Source organism: Panthera onca, chromosome B4, assembly GCF_046562875.1.
Source record: "Panthera onca isolate mPanOnc1 chromosome B4, mPanOnc1 haplotype 2, whole genome shotgun sequence".
Taxonomy (NCBI): Eukaryota; Metazoa; Chordata; class Mammalia; order Carnivora; family Felidae; genus Panthera; species Panthera onca.
The window spans coordinates 38,085,109-38,109,970 of NC_138345.1; the positions used below are offsets into that span (position 1 = coordinate 38,085,109).

Below are 24,862 nucleotides of genomic sequence, written 5' to 3' on the forward strand. Positions count from 1 at the left end.
AGCCGGGTAACTGACCCCAGATCTCAAAATGCTTCCCTTTTCACCTGGAATGCAAACCATAGGTCCTGGAGCACAAGAAAGGCAAGTGCCCATTTCCTGTGTTGGAAGCATCCAAAAGCGGGGGGGTGGGGGGGGTGCAAGGCTGGCCTGGGACAGTAAACAGGGCCCTGGATCAAGACTTGGGTGTTGACTGGGCTTTGCCAGTTCCTGGCTACGTGACCTTAGGCAAGTCTATCTTTCTCTTTGGCTAAGGAGATGGGTGGAGGGTTCATATCTAAGGCACCTGGCAGTCCCTCCTGCATAGCCCCTGAACTAAGTAAGGCCATTGAGAAGGAAGCTGATGGGAAAGACTTGCTGAGGTCTTGAGGGGAAGAGGAGCCACACTCCACCAGGCAGCTGTGGCTGTCTGGCACACAACAGGCCTTTCCCGAATGAACCCAGCAGGACCCAGCTGGGAGAGGCAGGGTCCAGGCTGACTGTATGGGTCTCCTGAACAGCCCTCTTGCCTCAAAGCAGACTCCTGACTTCCTGAAGAGCCTTGGCAAGAGTCCTCTTATCCATTTCCTGCCTCCACTGCACCAGACCATACAGGACCAGGAAAGACTCTCTTGTTCTGATCGAGAGGAGCTGGGGTTCTTAAAGCCCTGGCTGCAAGATCCATTCTTTTGAAGCATTTGGGCAGCTGACTCAAAGGTCAAAGTGTTACCAAACGGATGAGGCTATGACCATTCTGGCTGGGCGGCTGACGAACACGAAGGTAATGGGAGGCTGAGAAATGGGCAATGGGAACACACAGTCAACATCCCAACCCCCACCCCGGCTCTGCCCACCACCCCCACCAGAGCACTGGGGTCCTTCCTCCATTCCCAGCTTCTATCGAGGAAGAAGTTGTAGGGACCCTGGGAGTCATGGCCCTAAGAATAACTCCATTTATTTAGATTCCTTCTCAAAGGAGCTTGGTCATGGTGATGGTGATGTAAACGATAATTATAGCCACATTTTATGATCTTTACATAATGTGGTGACTTATTTCCTAAGCCTCAGAATGCTCTCTCATTCTCCACATACCTTACCCCCAGATAAAGACAGGGATAGGAGTGGCCAGGGGTGGCCGAGTGACTTCCCTGAGTCCCAGAGTAAGTTCGGCAGGCAGCGCTACAACTTGCTTTTGAACCAGTCCTTAATTCTAGACCTTACTGCCCTGGACAAACAGCTCCAAACTGCAATCTGGGGTCTCCTCGTTTTCAAAAATTGGTTCTAGCACTTCTTACTCTTTAATCCATCCCCTAAATGTAAAAGAGCCCCTCACAAAGACCCGTTTATCCTGAACTATCCATCATAATCTTCATGTGGCTTAAGATACAAAAGTTTTCAGAGCCCATATTCAAAACTCTAAAAATACCCCTTTCTTTTGATCAGGGTAGCATCTGTCCCGGCCATCGGCCTTAGGCTGAGCTGGCCTGAATTATCTGGCTCCCTCATGCAGCCTTCACTGAAACAGAAGATCTGGTGTGAATAATTTAAACCTCATTCTCTTTCCCCTCTACTGATTTCCCACACCACGCTGGTCGGCATTTCAGCGCCCGCAAAGATGTGCTATTCCTGTCCCTGATAAGTGCTGCCTTCTTGGGAAAGTGACTTTGGGGGCTGCAGAGGTGCCAGGAGGAAGGGCCTGGACCAGGAAGGACGTGGCACTGTGTGAGCTGGACCACCCACTCCGCAAAGTTCTCAGGGAGCGTTTGATGTCTGGCCTCGCCCTCCTCCTGGTCCAGGCTGGACGCACATCATTCGGATGCCTGGTCTTTCGTCTTTCCCTTTTCTCTTTGGGGACCACTTTGTGTAGAGCTAGGCTTGCTGCATTTCTCCTTTGGAGTCTCCTTCAGCCATTAGCTGATGAAAGATTTCAAAAGGAAGTTAGATAAGGAAGCGAAAAAATGAAATGAGAGCAGCAAGGAGCCTCCGGGAACCACAGAACACTTTGAAACTGCCTTAACCATGTCGCTTGCCTCCAAAGGGGGGCCTGGGTTGAGAAATTCCCGCATGTCTCAGCCACCTTCTTGGTTAAACAGTCAGGTGCTCAATAACTCCGGGGCTGACAGGCCAGAATGTGGGTTACTCAGAAGCACTGCTTCACCTGTGTTCTGTCCTTGGGATGGCTCCGTCTTTGGTTCTTTCAGTGGGGGTGGGGGATCAGGGAAAAGCAAAGAGAGAAGACTCCAGGCTTCGAGGTTTGCTGTTTGCTACAGTGCTGTGCTCACACCCCTAGACTTCTGGGCTGGTGATGTGTCCGGTTAGGATGGTGGACCACAGAGGTCAGAGGTGTTGTGTCAGTTCTGTTGGGATGAAAGTGAGAGCAGGCAGGGGGCGGGGGGTGGGGCGGAAGGTGGGGCTGAGAAGAAGAAGGGCATTTAGCACCAGCCCGTCCAGCAGTCCCTGTGTTCCCAGCCCTGCCTTGAGGCCCAGGGGGATGAGAAAACCTCTAACTTGTTGACCCTGTGGAGCTCAGAAGGGCGAGCCAAGAGGTAGATGTGCACCGTCCTACAGGCAAGCCTGGCCTTCCAGAAGTCCCCACGTCTTCCCCGCCCAGCCCTGGCTGTGGAGCTTGGTGCCCTCCAGGTGGGCTGTGACTGGAGGCTAGAAGACATCAATTTTCTTAAGGGCTCAGCCTGGAGGGTGGGACAGGCCTGGCTAATGGATGGTATTAAGACAGGAGTGAAGGGGCGCCTGGGTGGCTCAGTCAGTTAAGCGTCTGACTTAGGCTCAGGTCATGATCTCACAGTTCGTGAGTTCGAGCCCCGCGTCGGGCTCTGTGCTGACAGCTCAGAGCCTGGAGCCTGCTTCACATTCTGTGTCTCCCTCTCTCTCTGCCCCTTCCCTGCTCATGCTCTGTCTCTGTCTCAAAAATAAATAAACATTAAAAAAAAAAAAAGACAGGAGTGAAGAAGAGGGGCTTGTGGTGTGTGGCTCACAGATCAGAATGCTGTCAGTTACTGACCCTCAGGCTTTCCTTTTGGTCTTTGAGAATGCCAAAAGCTCTTATGATTGGGCCACTCTCCAGAGAAGTCAATAAAGCTGAGTATCCCCCATCAATGCCCATACTCCCCAGTCTAGTGTCTTTAGACCAGAACCTCTGGAAGGGACCCGATGTCCCTCAAGTTCCCTTCCACATGAGGCATCCTCTGACACACACTGCTATTTCCATACTATAATGACAGCAGGGGCCACTCCTGCTGGTCTCCTGCCCTAGTATTCTGTCTGGGCCCCGCAGGGTGCTCCCTCCTGTGCCCACTCAGATCTCTGAGATCACAGGACAGATGCTCTGTGCTGACGTCCACGGGTAGGGAGAATGGCGTGTCCCTCTGCCCACAGTGCCTCCCGTGCCTCTGCCTCCCACCCTGCTTGGCCTCCCTGTGATGGGGATTCTTGGCGGCAATTCTAACAGATTGGCCTCCCCAGTTCAGCTCCAGCCCCTACTCATTCCACATCTCCAGGGTCAGCTTGCTCATCTGCATGGTGGGGTGAACAATGCCTTCTGAATGGGAGCACTGGCCCGGGAGCCAGACCTAGCTGCTCACTAACGCGATGGTCTCCAGCAAATTGTTTAACCCCTCTGTGGCCCAGCTTCCTCACCTGTAAAATGCACACCATAAGAGTAAACACCTCATAGGGCTGGGTGAGGATTAAGTGAGCTAAATTCAGCAGTGTTTAGAACAGCACTCGGTGCACAGAAAGTTCATGAGCATTTTGACTTTGCAGGGAGGCTGTTGTAAGGACAGAGGGAGGTGGCTCTCAAAGAGCCATGCCCATCTGTGTTATAACTGCACGCTGGGGTGGAATGCAGGGGGCTGTCTCCCTGGACTGTAGGGGACCACTGGTCTTAGGAGCTCCTATGGTACCAAGACAGATGGCTCCAAGTGAGAAGGAAGGTTCCCAAGTGAGGGCCTCTGCCTTCCTTCCTGGGCTGGAGAGGTGAGTCCTGTTTCTTCCACAAGATTAGCTGGTGTTAGGAAGGGGCAGCCGGTGATGACCCAACTCAGCAGCCTGCCTCTGCGGGCCAGAGGGCCCAGCCTGAAGCCCGGGGCCCAGCTGAAGGCCCCACTTCCTAAAGGACTGAGCAGAGCAAAGGTGGACTCCCTGAGAATGGAGGGATCAGGATTCCTCTGGGCCCATCTGCACTGGTCCCCATAAGGGCTGGCACCTACTCCTGGGCCGCATCACATGCCCAGTCACTCGGTCATGTCCCGTGTCTTCTTCATTCGGCTAATGCCGATCAGATCAGGGATGTCCAGCAGGCTTATGAGGACTCATGCGAGGCCACGTGAGGGATGGCTGGCAGGTGTGGGGCTGGCTCATGGTGCACCTGTCCCACTGCTGGAAGGACAGCTCACGTCACAGCCCACGCTCTGATGGCTGGTCCCCTGTGGGACTTCACCCCACTGGTGTGCCACCATCCATGTGACCTGCACCTTGGCTCCAGGCTGTCCCTCAGAGCAGAGTTAAAGACTTTTTCTAGGCAGGGGAGAGCCATCCTGTGGAGCCTGTGCACAGGCGCTTTTGTATCCAAAGCTGAAAAAGTAGGTCACCGCTGGTGAGAGTGACTTCAGGGGACGGCCCCTCCACTGCCTCCTGCTCCCTTGGTTGGATGCACAAGGGTATGGGGAAGCAGGGTGGGGAGAGCACAGCCCTTCGAGGCTTCGTCCTGTGACCTGATTCCATTCAGGCTCAACCTGATTTCTCACTAAGCCTCGGATTGGTTCTGGCTCTGGCCCTTTCCTGCTAAGTCCACGTGTTCTGTAGCCTCCCCTGCTCCCACTGAGCTTGGTCCTCAGGAGATTAAAAGTGGGGAGATGTCACCCAGGTGCCAGGGAGCCTACCCTGGCAAAGTGTCCTTGGGAGCAAGGGGGTGGGTCTGGCTTCTGCCCCTGCCAGTCCTGCCTGGTTTTCTTTCCTGACACGATGAACCGGCTATGGATGGACAGTCTTCCCGGCTTCAAGGAGCTTGTGCTGCCCACACCACCACCCGTGAAATCCTCTTGCCCAAACAATCAAACCTACATCTGATCATGCTTCTAGATTCAAGTGCCTGGAGGACACGTCACAAGGATATCATCAGAAATTCCAGACTGGGAGAAAGCATAGGAAAGATGATCTTGTTCCTTCAACAAATAATTTCTAAGCAAAGAGAGAAAGAGAGAGAAAGAGAGAGAGAGAGAGAGAGGTAGGTGGTATTGCTGAGAGACTGAAAGAGACCCAAGAGACAAACTGCCCGACCTTAATTTTTAAAAAAATTGTTTTTTGGGAGAGAAAGTGTGAGCGGAGCAGGGGCAGAGAAAGAGGGGGACACAGGATCCGAAGCAGGCTCTGTGCTGACAACAGAGAGCCTGACGAGGGGCTCAAACCTGTGAACCGTGAGATCATGATCTGAGCCGAAGTCAGATGCTTAACCGAAGGAGCCAACCAGGAGCCCCAGCCCAATCTTAATCTTAATACATGGACCTAATTTAGGTTTTGGTTCAAACAAACTGAAAAAACAAAAACAGTTTCTGAGTCAACTGGGGAAATTTGAAACTGCCTTGTTATTTCATGATATTAAGGAATGACTAATAATTGTTTTTAGGTGTGAGAAAGGTATTGTCACGTTTTCTGAAGAAGGATCCTTCAGTTCTAGGGGGATGCAGTGAAATATTACAGATGACACGGTGTCTGGGTGCCGAGGGGGGCGGGGAGGCAGGAAGTAGGGAGGAAACCAATGAAAGAGGAGAACGTAGTTGTGGAGTCTGGGTGATGGGACAGGGGCTGCCTTATCACACCCTTTTCATTTCTGCGTATCTTTGAGAAGCACCGTATGATGAAATCTGGAAGGAGGAGGAGGAGGGAGGAAAGGCAGGGAGGGGAGAAGCAGCAGCAGCAGCCACCGAGACTGGCGTAGGTGCTAAGAGCCTGGAGACTTCGGCCAACACCAGACCCGAGGGCAGCCGTCTTTCTCTGATTCCAGGGACCTCTACCGCGTGGGCAGGGGATTCTCGGCACAGGAGCCCGATGGGGGGACGTGTGGGGGCTGGGCACTCACTGTGGAGAGGCAGCTCCTGTCCTCCCGGACGATGGCGCAGAAGCCCAGGAAGCCCGTCACCATGACAAGGGCCCCTGCGAAGATGAGGATGTAGGCGGAAGCAGCGAAGGTGCTGGACGCCAGGACGCTGAGATAGCCGCTCTTCTCCACCAGGGTCCAGACGCCCACGGCCATGACGGCGGCCCCACCCACCTGCAGGAAAGTCCAAGTCAGGGCAGGCGGCCCCCGAGGGCTCCACAGCTGCCATCGATAGAGAGCCTACCACGTTTGAGGCGCTTTTTAGTCACCATCTCATTGAGTCCTTCGAAGAGCCTGAGACAACAGTTTGGTTACCCATTTCACAGATGAGGAAATTGTGTCACGGAGAGGTTCAGAGACTTGTCCATGGTCACACATCTAAGGCAGGTGCAGGAACAGATTTTGAATCTGAGTCTGACTCCCAATTTTGTACTTCTTACCACATTGTGGTCAGAGGTCCCAGGGGCCCTGCCCCCACCAACACCCCAATACCGCCCCATCCGGCACCCTGGGGACACACATGCACACACAGACTTCTGCTGAGCATACAGGTCACAGAAACGGTTGTTCAGCCTCTGTGCAGAAAGAACCCAATGGGAGAGCCACCTCAGTTGTATTTCCCAGGTACCCTTCCTAGGCCCTTCCTAGGGCCTATTGTGTCCCCAGTGGATGTGGGGGAGATGGCTGCAATTATGGGACAAGCAATGTGTCTGGGTCCCTTCACTTCCCTGATTCCCAGCTGCCCTGTGTCCTTCCTCCCCCAGTGCTCCTTGGGTTGGTGCACATTTCCCAGGGGGGCACTTTCCTATGTGCCCCATTTCAGGCTTACACGTGCCCATGGGGGGAGCACCCTGGGGCTTCTCATCTCATTTCTTCTTATCTACAGGTGACAAAACTGGGGCCCACAGAGGAAAGGTCAATTGCCGGAGGCTCTGCTGCTGGTTAGGGGCAGTTAGGGGCAGGGCCAGGACGAGAGCTCAGAGCCTTGGACTGAAGGCTGAGCATGGTGTCTCCACCACTGAATGGATGCATTCTCCACAAATGGGGTTGGTCTGGACCAGCAGGAAGACTGGGAGACATTTCTTCTTTGCTAACTGTCCCATTCCCTTCTGGCCCGGAGAAGGGTACAGGGACAGGACACTGTTGACTGGCAGGTCAGGCAGATGTCTCCCTAGGAAATACAACTGAGGTGGCTCTCCCACTGGGTTCTTTCTGCACAGAGGCTGAACAACCCTTTCTGTGACTTGTATGCTCAGCAGAAGCCTGTGTGTGCATGTGTGTCCCCAGGGTGCCGGACGGGGCGGTATTAGGGTGTTGGTGGGGGCAGGGCCCCTGGGACCTCTGACCATCTCTGCTTTCTGTTCCTGGGAAGGGGGACTTCTGTCTGTCCCTCAGTCTCCCTTCCTCATTTAACAGTGCATTCTCTTCCTCAGATGGGTGGGGTGTCAAAAGCTAGACAAGGCCCACTGGCTCGGTCCATGGAAGCTCATCCTTAAGGTGCTGGCATCTGCCCCAGAGCGACTCTGCAGGACCCACCCTGACACTTCACAGTGTCCATTCTCGGGAGCCACAGACATCAGCGGGGCAAACGAAAGGTGGTTCTCAGCAATCACCATGCCGGAGGCAGGTACACCATTCAGCTGACCATCTTCCCCTCTGAGTTTTGCAATAGTTTGGTGAGGATAGGGCGGGGGGGGTGGGGCACATATGATCTCTGTTTTGCAGATGAAGAAATTGAGGCTTGGAGAGAATAAGAATGTACTCAAGATAACACCACTGGAAGGTTTCAGAACTGAGATTCAAACCCAGGTTTTCTGAAGGCCAGTCTGGGATTCTGTCCTCAGATTCCACAGACTGGGCTGGGCCCTGCTGTATTACTCACTTCGCTTTTAAAATATATCTGTTTCCTTCCAAGTGCCATTTTCTCCTCCTTGGCACCTCCAGGAGGTAAGAGAAACAGGTAGAAGAACATTACACAGCTGGGCCACTCCGAAAGGCATGGGAGAGGCTAACATGCCCCATTTCTTTAATTCCACAATGCACAGTCCTACCCGCCCCCATTTTAACATCCCGACAATTGAGATGCATCTTATGATTAATGGCATCTTATGATTATACTTGGCAGCACTTTGTCTTACTGGTACAGAAAACAATGGTGTACCTCACAATTGATGGTATCTTAGATTCAGTGAAATCCTGGACTACAATAGGTTTTTAAATTCCTTGTGCATGTAGGCTATCTTTGGCCCATACAACCTCCATGACCAATGAGGAATTTCCTGAGTCTGGGTCAATGAAGTTGTGTCAAGTGAGGGTTTCCAGCAAAATATCCTGCACATATTCTTTCTGCCCCCTACAGCATGACTGAAAGGCTTGGGTGAGGGTCCCAGCTTTGCATAACTAGCTGTGTGACCTAAAGATAGTCCCTTAACCTCTCTGAGCCTGAGTTTCTTCATATCTCAAATAAGGGGGGTTATAAAAGACTAGTGGTTCCCAGTCTATAATCACCAAAGACTCCTTTGATTACTTTTTCCTGTGGATCTCACGTTTTGAAGGCTTTTGCCTACCATATACAGTGCATTAATTAAGTAATAATTCATTTCTCATTTTTTATTAATCAAAGGCACATGATAGTGCCAGGAAGAGATTCTGAACAGCCTGAGATAGTCAATGTGACCCCTTTGCATTGATCTTTTAATGGGTGTAGTCTCTTTATAGAAATATACACACTATCCATTATCCATTAGGTTTGTCAACCCCACAGGCTGAGAATCAGACTTAGGACCACACATCTGGGCACATTTGGGCTTGACTAGGGACACTTTATCTGTTGGGGGACACGGAACCCACTGAAAATCTGATAAAAAGCTTTGGACACTTTGGCCAGAGAAATGGTAATCCATGTAAAATAATGTAGTCAGGTTTGGGGGCTGATGTCTAATCCTGTAGCAGGCAATGAGACCCGGTGAGAACGGTCTCTGAGGCCTCCTCCACCTCCACACCCAGATAAGGTGGCATTTCTCAGCCTGGCTGCACAATCACCTGGGAGTTCCACAAAACCCAAGTCACACCCCAGGCCAAATGGAATCTCTGGGAGTGGGATCTAGGCATGAATATTTAATTAAGTTCCCAGGTGGTTGGGAGAAAAAACCACCTTGTAGGTTTCCTATTTAATGGAGGGTCAGAGTGTCCTGTCCCTCTCCTCCAGTAGGTGGCGCTGTGCTGAATCCCACTGAATATGCTGCTTCCTGGAAGCTTTGGGCCCCACCCCTGGGCGTAGCTGCCTAGAGAGCTCTTGACATTTGTTCCCGACTTGAACCCTATCCTCTTCCCTGTCTATGTGAGGGTGTTTGCTTCCGTAGAAGCTTTGAGGTTGAAGGTGGGGTGGTGAGGAGCAGTTTTCAATCCGAAGGGATTTAAAGTCCTATTATGAAAAAACGAAACGAAACGAAACAAAACAAAAAACCATGGGGCTCCCAGGAGAAGGAGTGGGGGGCTCTAAGAAATGCAGCCATGGGAGACAAGCAGTATTGATCCCACTAATGGAGGGTTGCTCTCTTCCAGAGCTCTTCTTGCCAGTCACAGAAAGGGCTGGAATCTTGCAAAGCAGGGAGAGCCCACAAGTGAGCCAGGGTGGCAGCAGGGTCCCCAGCCACAAGGGAGGGCCTGGAAGCCATCTGAAGGGACCCACTGCCCCTGATTAAGGTCTGGAAAACAAATTCATACTCGTTCTGACATCCAGAAGAAATAAGAATGTGATTCTGAGTCAATGGGGACACTAACCCCCGTCCCACACCCTGAGGTGTCACATCTGGTAGAGAAGTTAGTCTGCAAGGGACAGGGAGAGGGATTTGCCATCAGGATCAAGAGGGTTTCAAGTCCTCCAGGGCGTCTCCTGCATGGGGCTTGGTCAGGTCTTGAGAAAACAATCTTGCATCTGGACAGAAGAGTAAAAGCTGCTAAATGTTGGAGGAGGTCACCAGAGGGGTATTGGGAGATCAGCAGACCGAGGTTCCAGCCCTGGCTTTGCCCCTGACTAACCATGTGACTGTGTACCAGATACTTCACTTGGCTAAGCCTCAGTTTCTTCACCTGTAAAATGGCACTGCTGGATGAGAATATCTCTGAGGTCTCTTCCATGTGGGTAAAATGTCCCCATTAGTACCAGAGGACAACCTTCTGCCAATACTCCTCCAGCAAGATGCTTCTGGACCAGTGGCTCATGGCTTTCACTCAAGCCCTGGGGAGACTGCCTAGATCAGCAGGAAGAGCAGTGGAAGGGGAACGGAGAGGACTGTTCAGGGGGCAGGGAGAGGTCTGATCCCAATGAGCTATTTCAACAGCTATTTGCATAGAGTTGATTCAACAGTATTTGGCTCTTTACAGAAACTGCGGAATATTAACTACATTTTTCAAAACCAAAGCCTGTAGCCGATTAGCTAGAAAACCCTGCAGAGGGTGAAGTCTTCTTGCCAGTGAGGACACCGGCAGTCCAGGAGGGGCATGGTAGGTCACCGATGCCTTGTAATTTTAGGAACTTCCCATTTATAGAAAAGAAATATTGCCAAAAAGTTGCTCAGGTCATCACATGCTCAGAAGGATTAGCCTGAGCAACCGCACATGGCTGGGCCCTGACAGACATCAGGCAGAGAGTGTAAAAGTAATTGCAGGATTATCTTCGCCAGGCTACTGAAACGTTTCTGTCCTGGGATTTGGGGGAAGGGCTGGTGGGGCAGAGCAGGGGCCAGGACTGCGGGGCTCCCAATAGAAAAGGGTCCCCCAGGCAGTAGAGTTTTCTGCCTTCAGTGGGAGGGAAGCCCATGGCACGGGGAGGCAGGAAACACACGGGGTGGCCCTGCAGTTCATTTCTGTGTTTGCTGGGCGCCTCCTGGGTGCCCAGCTTCACACTGGACTGGACAGGATTTTGAGCTGAATGTGCGTTCGCCCGTGTAGAGCCCACACCTGCCTTCTCCACTCTTTCTGCCCTGGGCAGTCTCATCAATGCACCACCACCCAGACCAGAATCCACCCCCCTCCCCCAAGGTCATTATGGACTCCTCTCTCTCCTCCCAGGGAAGCCGTATGCCAGTCCCCATCTATTCTCCCACCCAGCTCAATGCACTGCCCTGGCTTTGGCTCCCTACCTCCCCACCCGTGTATCATCAGCCTCCTGGCCCCTGCTCAACCCAGAAGCAAGTGTGTCATGATTCCAGGGCTGATCCCACCGAAAAACTGCCCCCGGCTCCCTAGCACCCAGCACACCAAGCCCAGACTCCAGCATGGGCTCAAGGCCCTCCAGTATCTGGCCTCAGCTTGATTAATGACCTGACCAACACCCCCCAGTGCCAGGCAGGCATTTCTCCCAGGTCACCCCACATTCCCATGGCCTCAGTGCCAGTTCTGTTTGAGTTGAATCTTCAAGGGTAGGCTTGTCCTGCTAAAGGCCGCTTTCTACTTTGATCCACTCTTTTCTTGGCTCTGTGGTTTTAAAGATCCCTTGGTAAAGTAAATCAGAGCACTACTTTCCCTCTTTCCCCAAGCCAGTCTACCTTTATGACAAGAGCAGAGATCGTGGGATGTACTGGGGGCTGGAGCTGGGAGAGAACATAAGACTACCTGTTCCTTCTTCAAACCCAGCTCAGAATCTGCCCCCCGTCTCACAAGTCATTCTGTGCTCCCTGCTGCTTCCACGTCTTGTACGGGCTTCTAGAGTGACACGTGTCACAGTGTATTTGTTGTGTTCATCACTTGGTCTCCCTTGTAGCCTCTTGGTTAAATCTTCCTCATCTTAGTATCCCCAGCAGAGCACTACACGTGGTAGTGCCTGGTAACTCCTTAGGGAAGGAGGGGGAGGGAGGGTGGGACAGGCAGAAGAGTCAAGTCTAGTCCCTTTTATATTCTATATATAAAGTCCTGGAGAGGTGACTTTCCAAGGTCCTGTAAGTAGCCAGGGGCCAAGTGGGGACTAGAATTCAAGAACCTTATTGGCCAGTTTAGTGCCTATTTTACCAGCTGGGCTGTCGATCCACACAAAGCTGCTTTGCCCATGAAGCAAGCCACGTTACTCAGGGATGTCACCACAGGCTTCCTCTGTGACTGGTCTCACCCACAATGGCCCCGTGCAGACCAAATGTGCATCCCTGTCAAATGTATGAGCAGACCCTGACTGCACAGAGAGGCAGGGATGCCCTCAACCCCATGGGGGGGGGGGGGTCCTGTGACTTTAGCACCTTAAGAAGGGGAGCAGGAGAAAAACCAGCCATGGGACCCCTCACCTGTTCTGTCACAGATGACATGTCCTGAGAGGCAGGCAAAGGCCCGTACAGTGGGACGATGATGTGGAGGTAAAGGGCTCTCTACCCTCAGCAGGAGAGCGAGCTGGGGCTCTTCTTTTCTAGGCCTTCCATGGGAGTCCTAGAGAGATGTCCTGAAGTCACCTCACTTCCCTCCCCTGGCCGGGGCACGAGTCTTCCACCATCTCTGCCTCCCATGTTGGCCCATGTCCCCCCTAAGGGATCCCAAGGGTCCCCTGGAGGCCAAGCCTCACTGGTCCCCAAGGGAAGTACCAATGCCTCACACAACACCCCGGGGCAGCACAGAGCTCCGGGAGCAGCCGGCTCTTCTCCCGTTCTCCAGTAGCCTGGCATAGCTCCGGGGAGGCTGGGAAGGTTTTGATTATTAACACAGCCAAGCAGCTAATTAAAATAATAAATTAGGGAACAACATTGCAGGGATGACGGGAGCTATAGGGAGCCATGCAGGAAATGGGAGGGAAGAAAAGCATTTCCTAGGCACCATGTAGGGAAGCCAGGATCACATTATCTTTTTAGGATCAGGGAGGAGGCATAAAAGTGTTGGCATTTTTGGCTCCTGACCCAAAGCTACATCCAAGGGGTCTCCTCTGCCCCATGAGATGGCCCCGATCAAATGCAAGAGGGGGAGGGGGTGGAATCAGGGATGGGGAGACGCTGAAGGATGGGGGGATCAGGTGTGGGTTGAGTGTTGCAGGCCTGGGGGCCAGAGGCACGGTGAAGCTTAGGCACAGGATGTGGGTGTCTAGTGGGGCACTTCTGAAGTCTTGCTTATATCCTTCACAATCTGCATGCCTGCCCACACCATCGTAACATCCCAATTCAGGTGCAACCTTAAACCTTGGGGACATCTTGGGTTCCAAGGAAGCATCATAGCAGCGGGTCTAAGGCTGTGATTATTGATCAGTGGTCTCTGCAGATGGGAAGAACACTGGACTTTGAGTCAGAAAACCCAGAATTCACATAAGATTCTGCCAACCACGTGAGCCTCATTTCACCTCTACAAAACAGGGATGGAGACATTAAAGAGTGGTTGTGAGAATCAATGCAGAGTGTAAACTGATTCACGGCCTTCAAATTTTGCAACCATGGCACAGTTGATTGGGAGGCGGGGAGACTGGGTTTAAAGTCTCATCGAGACCCCCAGGCCTGGCTCATGGCCACTGGCACCTGTGTCCTGCCCACGCCAGGGTGGAGGCGGCGGCCGCTCTCACCATCCTGCTGCTCTGGGTTCTGAAACTTTGGACTGTAACCCATTATGGCTGTGAAATAAATTTGGTGGATTGTAACCTGCACTACAAAGCAAAACAAAACAAAATGACACAAGGCAGAAGAGAAAATATCAGAGTGCACTGCACACAGTAAAGGTAAGCTTGGCTTTACGAACAATTCTTCACATAGTCATTGCTTATGCTTATGTCTGTTTCTTACATGGATCATGATCCCCAAAGTCTTAAAGCCAGTGCTATGAACAGAGGAAGCTCTAACTGATGAGGCATGTCCCTTAGTCTCCTCAAATAGCTACATATTCTAGCTGAGCACCAAGTGTGTCAGAAACTATGCTATTTTTCCAAATATTCATCTTTAATTCCTACAGGGCTTGACACTCCCACTGAGTGTCTGAAAAAAGGTGAGACTTGGTGAGATTCAGTGATTTGCCTAACCTTTTAGTCTGCTTAGGCTACGAGGATAAAATACATAGCTGAGTGGCTTAAACCACAGAAATGCATTTCTGTCTCTCACGGTTCTGGAGACTGAAGTCCTAAGCTAAGGTGCTGGCTGATTCAGTGTTGGTAAGGATGCCCTGCCCTGCCCTCCTCATATGGCCTTTCCTCTGTGTGCTTATAAAGAGAGATCTCTCTCTTCCTCTACTGGTAAGGCCGCCCATCCTATCGGATTAGGATCCCACCCTTCTGATCCCATTTAACCTTAATTACCTCTTAAAGGCCCTATTTCCAAATACAGGGACATTGTGGTTTGGGACTTCAACATATGAATTATCAGGGGTCACAATTCAGTCCACAGCAACTAATGTCCCATGGCAAATAAATAAGATCTGAATCTGAACCCAAACTTGAGCCTGAGTCTTCCCAGCATGCTCTATTGTCACACTAATCCACAGATGCCCCAAAGACATTGTAGGAGAGTGCAGGACTCGGAGCTGGGGGCCGTGCGCATAGGTTTAGAGGTGAAAGAGAGCTGGGCTCCAGCTCTGGGTCTTTGGGCAAACTGCTCCCCCCTCTGCAAAGTGGGGCTTCTACTAGAGCTGTTCAGGGGTGCAGGGGTACCGGGAAGATTACACAGAATGATGCTTCCACAGAGGAAGCCTCCATAGTAAGTACCATGCATGCTAGGGACTCCGTCACTGATTTGTTCCAAGTGCCTTGCCCAGTACTTGTTAAACACTGCAGATGGAGTTTTTGACTGTTGTTATTGTTGGCCAGAATGCCTGGGTGTCACCATTAGAGGACTTTGTGCAAGATTCTGAACTGGGTGAACTTGCTCCCTGCCCAAGGATAATGGTGATACCGACCATCATGGTTGGTTGGGGGATCGCAAGAGATAACCCGAGGAAGGTCTTTATCCAGCAGTGACTCACAAGGGCTAGGCATCATAAACCACCACGAGGAAGGCTTCCTGATCCTCTCTGTGCTGAATTTGGACAGAGTGTGGCAAGGTGATGTATGGGGAGGGAACACTGTTCTGGGGGAGAAAGGAAGTTTGAGTGTTCACCCCAATCATACTCGCAAGAACAACCTGTTGCTGCTGTCTGGGCTCGCTCTCTGTGTCTGCATGGTTGTGCTGGTGGTAGCAAGGGGCTTAGAGGACAGAAGACTGGCTGCTCTCTGAAGACCCTCCCTGGCTCTCGGCATTAGAGTCTTAAGAGGAAGGCAGAAGAGGTGGGAGTGGTGGCCGGTGTAGACAACGGCATTGTTATGTGTCTTAGGAGAGGGGCTCAGGTGTGGGGCCGGCTGCTGGACTCTGGGCTGTGTGTAGTGGGGTGATCCTTCTCTCGAGGGAAGGGGCCCTCCCTGACACGGCCCCCTCCCTAGGGAATTCTGGTAAATTCCCAGGGACTTTGTGCACTGCAAAATGCATGATGTTGTGCTCTGCTGTGGGAGGAGACGGGCCAGCAGTCTGTCCCATATCTACTTCTGAGGACATGGCAGTGGGTCCAGGGGACAATGCCAGGATGCTCCTGGGCTGGAGACTGAGGCCTGGATATTCCTTAACTGACCATCTGTCATAAGGCGGATGAGGCCTGGCTGAATGGGTCCCCGGGAAGCTGGTCCACATCCAGCCAGGCCCCCAGGCAGGGGTATTTTTAACCCAAAGCAGGGAGATCTATATGGGGGAAGCTCCCCCTCACTGGTAGCTGCTCTGGTAACACGCTCGCTGCCCATCTGCCTGTGCTGCCACCCCCACGTCCCTCTCCCTACCACTCCCAAAGGAATGCCAGCACCAAACAGACAGACTCTGAGTCCACTCAGGATGGAGGGGACCCTGAGGGTGGTCAAAGGCAGGATGTGCAATGTCAGGGCCCTTCCAAAGATACTCTGCACTGAGCACCTCACAACAGCCTTCGGGCCCTGCCAGCTACTGCCCTCTCTCTTCTCCTGGTGCCCAGCAGGTGGTGTCTACACAGAGTGCCCACTTCCTCACCGCCCCTCACCTCCTGCCACTACTCTCCTCAGAGTACTCTCACCACAGCCACCAGTAAACTCTGTGTGGTCAAACCTGATGGCCACTTTCTGGGCCTTAAAATACTTGATGTGTCTTCTCCCTTTAGCACAGCCCAGCCCTCCCAATCTCCAGCTTCTGTCTCTCCCAGTTTTCCTCCCACGGCTCTGACAGCCTCTCCTCCGCCTTCCCTGGGGAACCACGGGTATCTCCTTGCCTGGGGCTCTCCATGAGTCCCACATCTCAGAAGCTCCTTCAGTCAGGGCAAACAGGGGCCATTGTTGAACCCAGACCCACTCCTGACCATTGGGACGTTTTACATCTCATTCTTGCCTCTCTTCTCAGTCTCCATGCTATCTTTGGGGGTTCTCACCTGTTTCTGTGGCTGTAGCCACCAGCTGGGTGGGAATGATCCAGACCCATAAGCCAACTTCCCATGGAGCATCTCTCCTCAGATGTTTCCTGGCAACTCAGACTCACCGTGCCTACAACTGACCTCGCCATCTGATGCCCAGTAGCTTGTCTTTCTAGTCTACTGCTGAGGTGAAGAGCTTTACCATCTACTCAAGGGTTACATTTTAATCCCCCTCAGCCAGCTAATGACCTAACTTTGCCTCCCAAGTCCCTTGACTCTCTCCAAATATTTGATCCCCACTGTCACCCCCATACTGTAGGTCACCACCATCTCCTGTCCTGATCAGGGCCAAGTCTAGGGGGAGTGTCAACAGTGGTCATCCCTGGATGAGAAGTATTATGGGTTGAATTGTGTCCCCCCACCAAAAGGTTTGTTGAAGTCCTAACCCCAGCACCTATGAATGGGAAGAACAGTATGGGATGGCAGAGGCAGAGACCGGAATCAGGACATTGCAAGCCTAAGAATGCCAAAAATTGCAGGTCACCACCCGAATTTTGGAAGAGTCAAGGCAAGATTCTACCCAGCCTCTAAGAACAAGCGTGGCCCTGATGACACCTTGATTTTGGACTTCCAGCCTCCAGAGCTGTGAGAGAATAAAGTTCTGTTGTTTGAAACTACTCAGTTCATGATGCCTTGTTACAGCATCTCTAGGGACCTAATGGTGTGAGCTATGGGCAATCTTTATTTTCTTATTTATACTTTTCAGTATTTTAGGGATTATCGGTTGTGGAGACATAGACCTTTATGCTCAGGAAAAACATTCTTAAAAGAAAAAAAAACCCTCACTCAGCAAGAATCCCAAGCACTCTATCGGATTTATCTCTGAGAATCAAAACTATCTACACCCACACAGCTTACTGATCACATCAGCGTGGCTTTATTATTCCACTGTCTTCCTCAATACAGCTTCACTATTCCAGGAATAGTGCTTTCTTGCTCAGGAAGATAAAAGTTGCAAGTAAAAAAAGTTTATTGTTCATTTAAGGAACTTTGCAGAAAACATTTAAACAAACATCAAATTGTTCGACTTTTTAACAGATAGCATCAAGTGACTGTCTACTCTCCAAGGCTCTCCAAACCCTGGTCTTGCTGTGCCCAACAATCCTAAATTACTGTGTGTCACTATCCTTCAGTGTCTTAACGCACTGCCCCACTTTAGGCAGTTTCATTAGTCTTAATGGAAGACCCTGAAAACATAGATATAACCTATCTTTGCCTTTGTTTTTCTGAGATGTTTCTAAGACTCTGTCAAGGGAGAGCATCGCTTCCCGGGGTAATAAGGAAACTCAGCTCTGTTTTATCAGCAGGTTGATCTGGTGGTATTTTCAGGCTTTCTGCATCTAACATACCCAAAATATTGCATATCGAATGCCCTCTATGTGCAGAGACTGAGCTAAGCACTTAACATATAGTTTTAGAGCATCTGCTAAGCGAACTGTTAAAAGATAAACTGAGGCATATTAAACATTTTAAAAGTTTCTTTGAGCAGAAGTTGCTTCCAACCGGGCAGCATCCAATCTAACAGACAGGAAGGAGCTCTGAGGACCTGCACCAAAGAAAAGACTTTTATACCCAGAAGGGAGCAGGAACAAGGATGTTATATTGGGCAAAAAAGCAGTCTGGCTATTGCAAGGTTACTTTCCCTCAGGGGAAGGTGGGGATCTATCAGGCAGACTACGTAACTAGTGCTCATCAGGCGATTCCCGATTGACTAGTTTAGGATGCCATTTCTGGGAGAGCTGAGACCGTAATTGACCATAATTAAGTCTCGGTTTGGTGACATGATGGCTTGGTGTAAGTACCTCCATTTGGGGCCTGTTGTCTTGTTTTTAACAAATCCCAAGCGGCTGGAAACGATTCCCCGTTTTGTAGCTGGGGAAAGAGACTCGCTGATGTTAAGTGGCTTGCCGGAGGCCACACCATCAGTAAGCAGCAGAGCCGAGCAAAGCCTGTTTAGCCTCTTAAGCACCCTTCTGCCTCTCCAGATTTCGTGAGATTGTGATACAAAGTACACATATTCCGGTGTCTGGCTACTTGGGGGAACTGATGGTCTTCTGCTCCCAATTACTCCAATAATTGCCTCAAGTGGACAGAACCCACTCCTCCTGAAAGACCTCCACGGGCAGGCTTCCTGACACGAGTCACTACAGAGGCCATTGCTGTCACACCGGCCTCAGGCATGGAGAAAGTTAACCAGGAGAGACAAATGGGCTTCAGTGGAAAACAAGCAATTGTTTCAGGCATGCACATTTCCCACAAAGCCCTGGTGCAACAAGTTAGCTGTGGAGGAAGAGCCGGACCCTTTGTGCAGTGGGCTGGAGCACAACACTCCATGTTGTTCTCATGCATCCTCCATTCAGATGCCACGTGGTAGGACTCCACGCCAACCTGCAGACCAGATTCTTTTCTTCCCCCTCAGCAGCAAATGTACATGTTTGCTTTCAAGTAGGCAGAATTTGCCCATGGGTGGTCTTTGATTTGGAAGAAATCAACCAGAGTGGTGACTCACAACAAAAACAAAGGTGGCTTGACTCACTCCGCTGGGGAGGGGGACGTGTGTGCAAAATTCACTTACCCAGAAGAAGAAGTTAAAGACAAAGAGTAAATACTTCAGGTAGACGAGCAGCCAGTCGTCCTGCTCGGCCTTGTAATGGGCCATGGTTGCTGGGCCTGCAAAGAAGACACATGTGTTGGGGGGTGGCAGACCATGGGGAGCCACTGTCCTCCTCCCAGAGCCAGGACTCCTTACTAGCCCATTTGGCCAGGTGGGTCTGAGGCTGTGGCTATGTAACCTGGAGGAAGGATCAGGGAAATTCAAAGGCTATTGGATGCACAATACAGGTGCACTGAGAAGAATTTTCTAGACCCTTTGGATCTTGGTTTTGCCCTTTTGACCTAAGTCTAACCTACAGGTCTTCCTACAGACTTTGCACTGACCTTGCTGTGTGTTCTGATTCTCTTCTCCTGTCTCATCAGGGTTGCAGGACACAAATTTACCTGTCCTACACATACACATACTCACGCACACTTGGCGTGTGTGCTTGGCCCCGGAGTCTGGCACTCTGCATTACTTGAGCGGGATCTTTTTGTGTGTAGGTGAGGCATGAGCCCCAAATCAGACAGTGCAGGCTGGAGAGAATATCAGCCTCACCCAGTGCACCCTACCTGTCCCCTGCACCTTGACTTTCCCCATGAGGAAGCAGGTCAGCAGGCCTTGTTGTTTGGCAGGCAGACAAGAGCTCTGGAGTCTGACTCCCCGGGTTCAAACCCAGGTCTGTCACAAGATACGTGAGACTTTGGGTGAGTCATTCAACTGCTCATTCCTCAGCGTCCTCATCTGTACCAGAAATAATAACGATACCTATGCTGCAGTCTTGTTTGGAAGATAAAATGTGATCATCTATGTGAGGTGTTTAGCATAGTCCTTGGTACACAGTAAGTGCTCCATAAATGCTAGCTATTATTATTATATGCAGCACGGATTAGAACCCAGGACTCCAGCCCCCAAATTCCTAGCTGTTGCCCTGGAACCACGCTCCCTCTGCTTGTCCTATTGCCCACTGAGGGGCTCTCTGGGAACCATGACGTCAGTGGGGTGACACGTACAGGAGTTTCACTGTACCTGGTAACCCCATTTGTTTCCCAGTAAGTCTGAACAACAGCCTCTGTAGCTTCCTCTTCCCCTCAGCTCCATTTCCCCCCGGCACCCGCCCATGCTCTACCACGCACAGAGCAGTTGTTCTTTAAGAAACCGGGCCCTTGAGGGGACCTTTCTTATTCTAGAGCTATAAGCAATGGGGCACTGGTTTTGCTCATTTCCATTCTCTTTCTCCCTCATTCTCCATCTCCAGTCAGGCCCTCCCTGCTACCACCCTGCTCCTCTTCCTGGCCGGTGCTGGGCTGAGCCCACACTGTTCTTCCTAAGCTACCACTCTGCCTTTTATTTCAAGCCCATGGGCTCCTAGACAGAGAGAGGAAGAAAGAAAAGAAAAGGTGGCTGTCTTATTTGGGATTTCTATTTGCAGAACTTGAAGAAGGTAATTTAAGACTTTTAGTCTTCTGGTTAAAAAAGGACAAAACCCATTTTTCTCCGATTTTGTCTCAGAGGCAGTGTGGTGGACAAAAATACAGAAGGAGAAAAAAAGGAAGCCTACAAAAAAAAAGGGTGAAAAATGGTGATAGATGGGGTCAGCTGGGCGACTGGAACAGGAGCTATTACACGGCCGTTGTGCAGGTGGCCCTGACAAAAGAGCCTCTGGGCCACTGTGGGCCATTAGTAAATGGACAGCTTGTTTGGGCCCTGGGCTCTCCTGTCTGCATCTCTCCTCCCAACCAGGGCCCGCAGAGCCAGGCTATAGACCCTTCTCTAGACCTGTATACCAAGTGTCAGGACCCGCAAACGAAGGGGCTAGCACCCTCTAAAGGAAAACTGTATTTTTAAAAAAGGAGTTGAGGCAGAAGACAGGATTTAACAAAAAGAAACACATTTCTAACGGTAAAATTTCAGCCATTAGTGGTAGATAAGATAGAACTGAATACATCAGGGTCAGGGGGAAAAAAAACCTCTGGGCTCATTAATTCAACCTTCTGCAGAGGGAATGAGGAAATTAACATTCGCTAAAGTGACAAGGCTAATTGGTGGTAGCAGTTTCCTATCCCCTCCTGTTCAGGCTTCTTCCTCCACCACATCCCCACTGTATGTAGGGCCCTGTGCTGGGGGTGGCAGAGGCCCCAAAGAACCAGCTTCCCAGCTTAGAGCCAGATGCTTGGATTTGAAAGCTAAACTTGTCATTTATTGGCTGTTTGACCTTGGGTAAGTTACTTAGCGTCTCTGAGCCGCTAACATTTATTGAGCATTTATTATGTGCCAGGCACAGAACTAAGTGCTTTATACGTGTTATCTTGTTCCATCTTTCCAACAGCCCTAGGAAGAAGGGTAATTCCTGGTTTTAAAAGGTAAGGAAACGGAGGCTCACATAGGTTAAATAACCTATCCAAAGTCACACAGCAAGTAAGTGGCAAAGCCAGGAGAGGGTGAGGGGCATCTGACTCAGCCCAAGCTCTTACCCACTGTGCAGTGCTCTTGGGACTCAGGCTGTCAAGGGACGGGACAAAGGGACAGAGATGGCTGGTTTCCTTAATACTTGTTCTCCCCTTCTGCCTTCGGACCAGAATCCCTCAGTTTCAGTGAGCACTGGCCACCTGGAGGAGACATTTCCCAGCATTCCTTCCTGCTAGGTGCAGCCAGGATTGACTGCTGGCAAAAGGCATGGAAGCAGAAGTAGTGTACTAGACTTCTTAGAGGTATTATTTTCGGGGTGTATGCTTCACGTGCATTTGAAAAAAAAAGTAGGGTGCAGAACTCTGTGTGTGTTAGTTAGGCCAAATCTGCTAACAGCACTTTTCACATCTATAGCTTTACTGTATTTGTGTCTGTTGGTTCTCTGATCTGTTGAAAAGGTATACTACAGACCCCCGCCATGACCATGAATTTGTCTATTCTTTGGTTCTGTCCATTTTTGCTGCGTCTATTTTGCAATTGTTTTATGGAGTGCATACAGATTTGGAGTTGTGATATCATCCTGGTAGATCGATCCCTTTGTCATTAATGAATGTCAGTCTTTATCTCTAATGATCAGAAATATCCTTAAAGTGAGGAGGGGGCATGTCTCCCTTCAGTCTTTCCTTCTTCCTGTTGGTTGGAATCCTGATGGGCTGACTACAGCTCTTGTAGCCATTTCGAGCTATAAGAGCGATCAGTTTTAAAAAGCCTGGGTCTCAGACACTTTTAGAGCTGTATTACCTTTCTCAGGGAAACAAGCACACACACACACGTTTCCCTCCTTATCGATGCAAAAATGCTCCTTTATCCTAGGCATTCTTCTAACTACTTCCCTAGAAGCTGCTTCCCTTCTCATTTGAAAATATCTACCTGAGTCTCCATTTCCTCCCCTCCCCTGGATCCCTAAGCCACCCTCATCCTGCACTGATGCCGCTCTGGCAGAGGTGAATCCTCTCCCAGCACATGGCACTGTGGCCCAGCCCCTCCCCCTGGCTTCTGGGACCCTCACTCCTCTGTTCGCCAATCCTTCCCCTTGCATGTCAGAAGCAGCCATGCTTCTTCTTCCTCCTCCTCCTCCCTGGGCTCATTCCCCTGCTGCCTCTTAATTGTACTCACTACCTGCCCGTAGGTATCTGTCCCCTGCCCACCATCCCTGCTGCCACTGGTCTGGTTGAGACCTCACCATCTCCTTCTTGGACTTCAGCACTAACTTCTTAAATGTCTCTGGGCGTCTCATCAGCCCGAGCCCCTCGGCCCCTGCCAAGGGACTCTTTCTGAAATGCAAGCCTCATGAAGGATGGCCTCACTGAACACTCTCCTGTGGTTCTGCATCAGCTTCAGGACATTGATTGCCCTTAACTTGACTGCCTAGTGGCCCGGGACAGGTGGATAGGGAGGGTGAGGCAACTACCCTCCTAGGAGTGTGGATACTCCCAGCCCACCTGCCAGGTGGTTCTGGATGGGATTCCTGGCAGACAGACAGCTGCCCTGATGGACACCCCTCTCCAGGACCTTGTTTTCCTCAGTCTCCCCTGTGGTTAGCGAGTAACACGTGGGGACAGTGGCTGGGGGGTGGGGGTAGGAAAGGCCTCTCCTCCAGAGAGGAGAAAAGCAAACACGTGCCATTTGACCTGCCAGGATGGAGGAAGCAGGGCTTCAGAGCCTCCAAGACCATGTTCACAGAACTCCGAGGGGCATCTGAGGATTTGTGGGAAATAGCTTACCTTCCTAAGTGGGTTTTATTTCTGTCTAGAGGATGGGGAATTGGACTTTGTGAACCAATGGCAGGAGGTTTCCCTCAGGGGCCAGAGGCAGAGAGTGGGGGCAGGCAAGGCAGAGATACCTTCCCACCCAGAGGTGGTAGTCACTGTTGGTCATGGGGTCCTGGACTAGCCTGAGTAAAAAGAAGAGGTGACCGTACCTCCTGGAGCCCTGCTCCAGCCAAGCTGATCTCTTCTCTGGCCTCTTACAAGACCTGCTGCCCCTCCCTCCAGCCTTGGCCCCACTGTGCCCTGAATCTGGAGTCCTGGCTCCTTGCTGCCCTCCCACATTCTCCAAGCTCAGCGGGGTCCCCCCTCCCTGAAGATGGCCATCTCTACCTTCCCTCCTGAGACCAGTGCCCAGTGATGGCAGCAACTAGTTTGAGTCTTTTTCAGTGCCTTTTTTTTTTTTAATGTTTTCCTACTTATTTTTAAGAGACAGAGCACAAGCAGGGGAGGGGCAGAGAGAGAGGGAGACCCAGAAACTGAAGCACACTGCAGGCTCCGAGCTGTCAGCACAGAGCCCAACATAGGGCTCAAACTCATGACCTTGAGATCATGACCTGAGCTAAAGTCAGATGCTCGACAGACTGAGCCACCCAGATGCCCCTTTTCAGTGCCTTCTTAATCTTCTAACAAGCTGACTGGTTGGGCCCTGGTGTATCGGCTGAATCTGCTGAGACCGGGCAGCTGAGCCACCCACGGAGGCAGGACACTTCTCCTGCCTCTGCCCCTTCCTTGCTGCCTGCACTTTGGCAGGTTGCATCCCCTCTGTATGTTTTCCTACCCATAAGGCAGGCAAGTGTCAGGAAGCCACAAGGCAGGCAAGTAGGTAGCTAATGATCTAATGTGCCCATGACTGAGGGAGGGATTTTTCAGAATATTGGACTTTCAGTGCTAAACCTGGACCACCCCCAGCAAGTCAGGATGTCAGGTCACCCTACTCCCAGATGCTGTTGCTGGTCTGAGGGCCACTTTGGATCAGTGTTCTTTAAAGCCCCTACGAGTTCTGGAAGTCCATACCCCTGCACTAAGACCATCCTTTGCATCTGAATAGACATAGCTGAGTGGGTACGGGTGGAGCGCGGGGTGGGCACACCCTCTCACACAAAATCCACATTTAGGACGTGTTCCCGTTGAGATGTCAGAGACTTCCCAGACAGCCTGCTAATGCAGCTTCAGGGTGCCTGTCCCTCCAGGCCCAGGCTCTGAGTACAGAACAAAGCTGGCATTCAAGGGCAGCCAGAGGCCTGGGGGCTGCTAATAGCACAGTCAGGACCCACACCACAGGATTCTCAGAAAAGCAACCGCAAATGCCTTGATGGTGAAGTGACAGATTTGGGGGACTTTCATCAGGCCGGATGTGTAACGTCCCGGGCCATGAGAACTGGGGATTATTATCTCTTCTACTGCCAGCCCCCCAAGTGAATGAGTCTCAAAGTACAGAGAGGATGAGAGATATGTACAAAGAGCCCAGTGGGCTGGCCAGATGTGTGGGAACTCACGCTGTGCAGGGCAAGGCTCAGCCAGGGTGAGCACCAGAGT

General features: G+C 51.2%; 1 protein-coding gene across 4 annotated transcripts in view; it reads right to left on the minus strand.

Annotated features, from left to right (window-relative positions):
* TSPAN11 (tetraspanin 11) overlaps positions 1-24,862 on the minus strand; it is a 73,563-nt gene that overhangs the window by 25,762 nt on the left and 22,939 nt on the right. For all 4 annotated transcript variants that reach the window (XR_009617509.3, XM_060658706.3, XM_060658708.3 and 1 more), the window contains exons 2-3: positions 19,071-19,165; positions 6,071-6,262 (exon numbers count right to left, since the gene is read on the minus strand). Coding sequence is in view for 3 of the 4 variants with exons in the window: in XM_060658706.3 (XP_060514689.3) it covers positions 6,071-6,262; positions 19,071-19,154 (276 nt within the window). In the remaining variant the exon portion in view is untranslated. The remainder of the gene's footprint in view (positions 1-6,070; positions 6,263-19,070; positions 19,166-24,862) is intronic.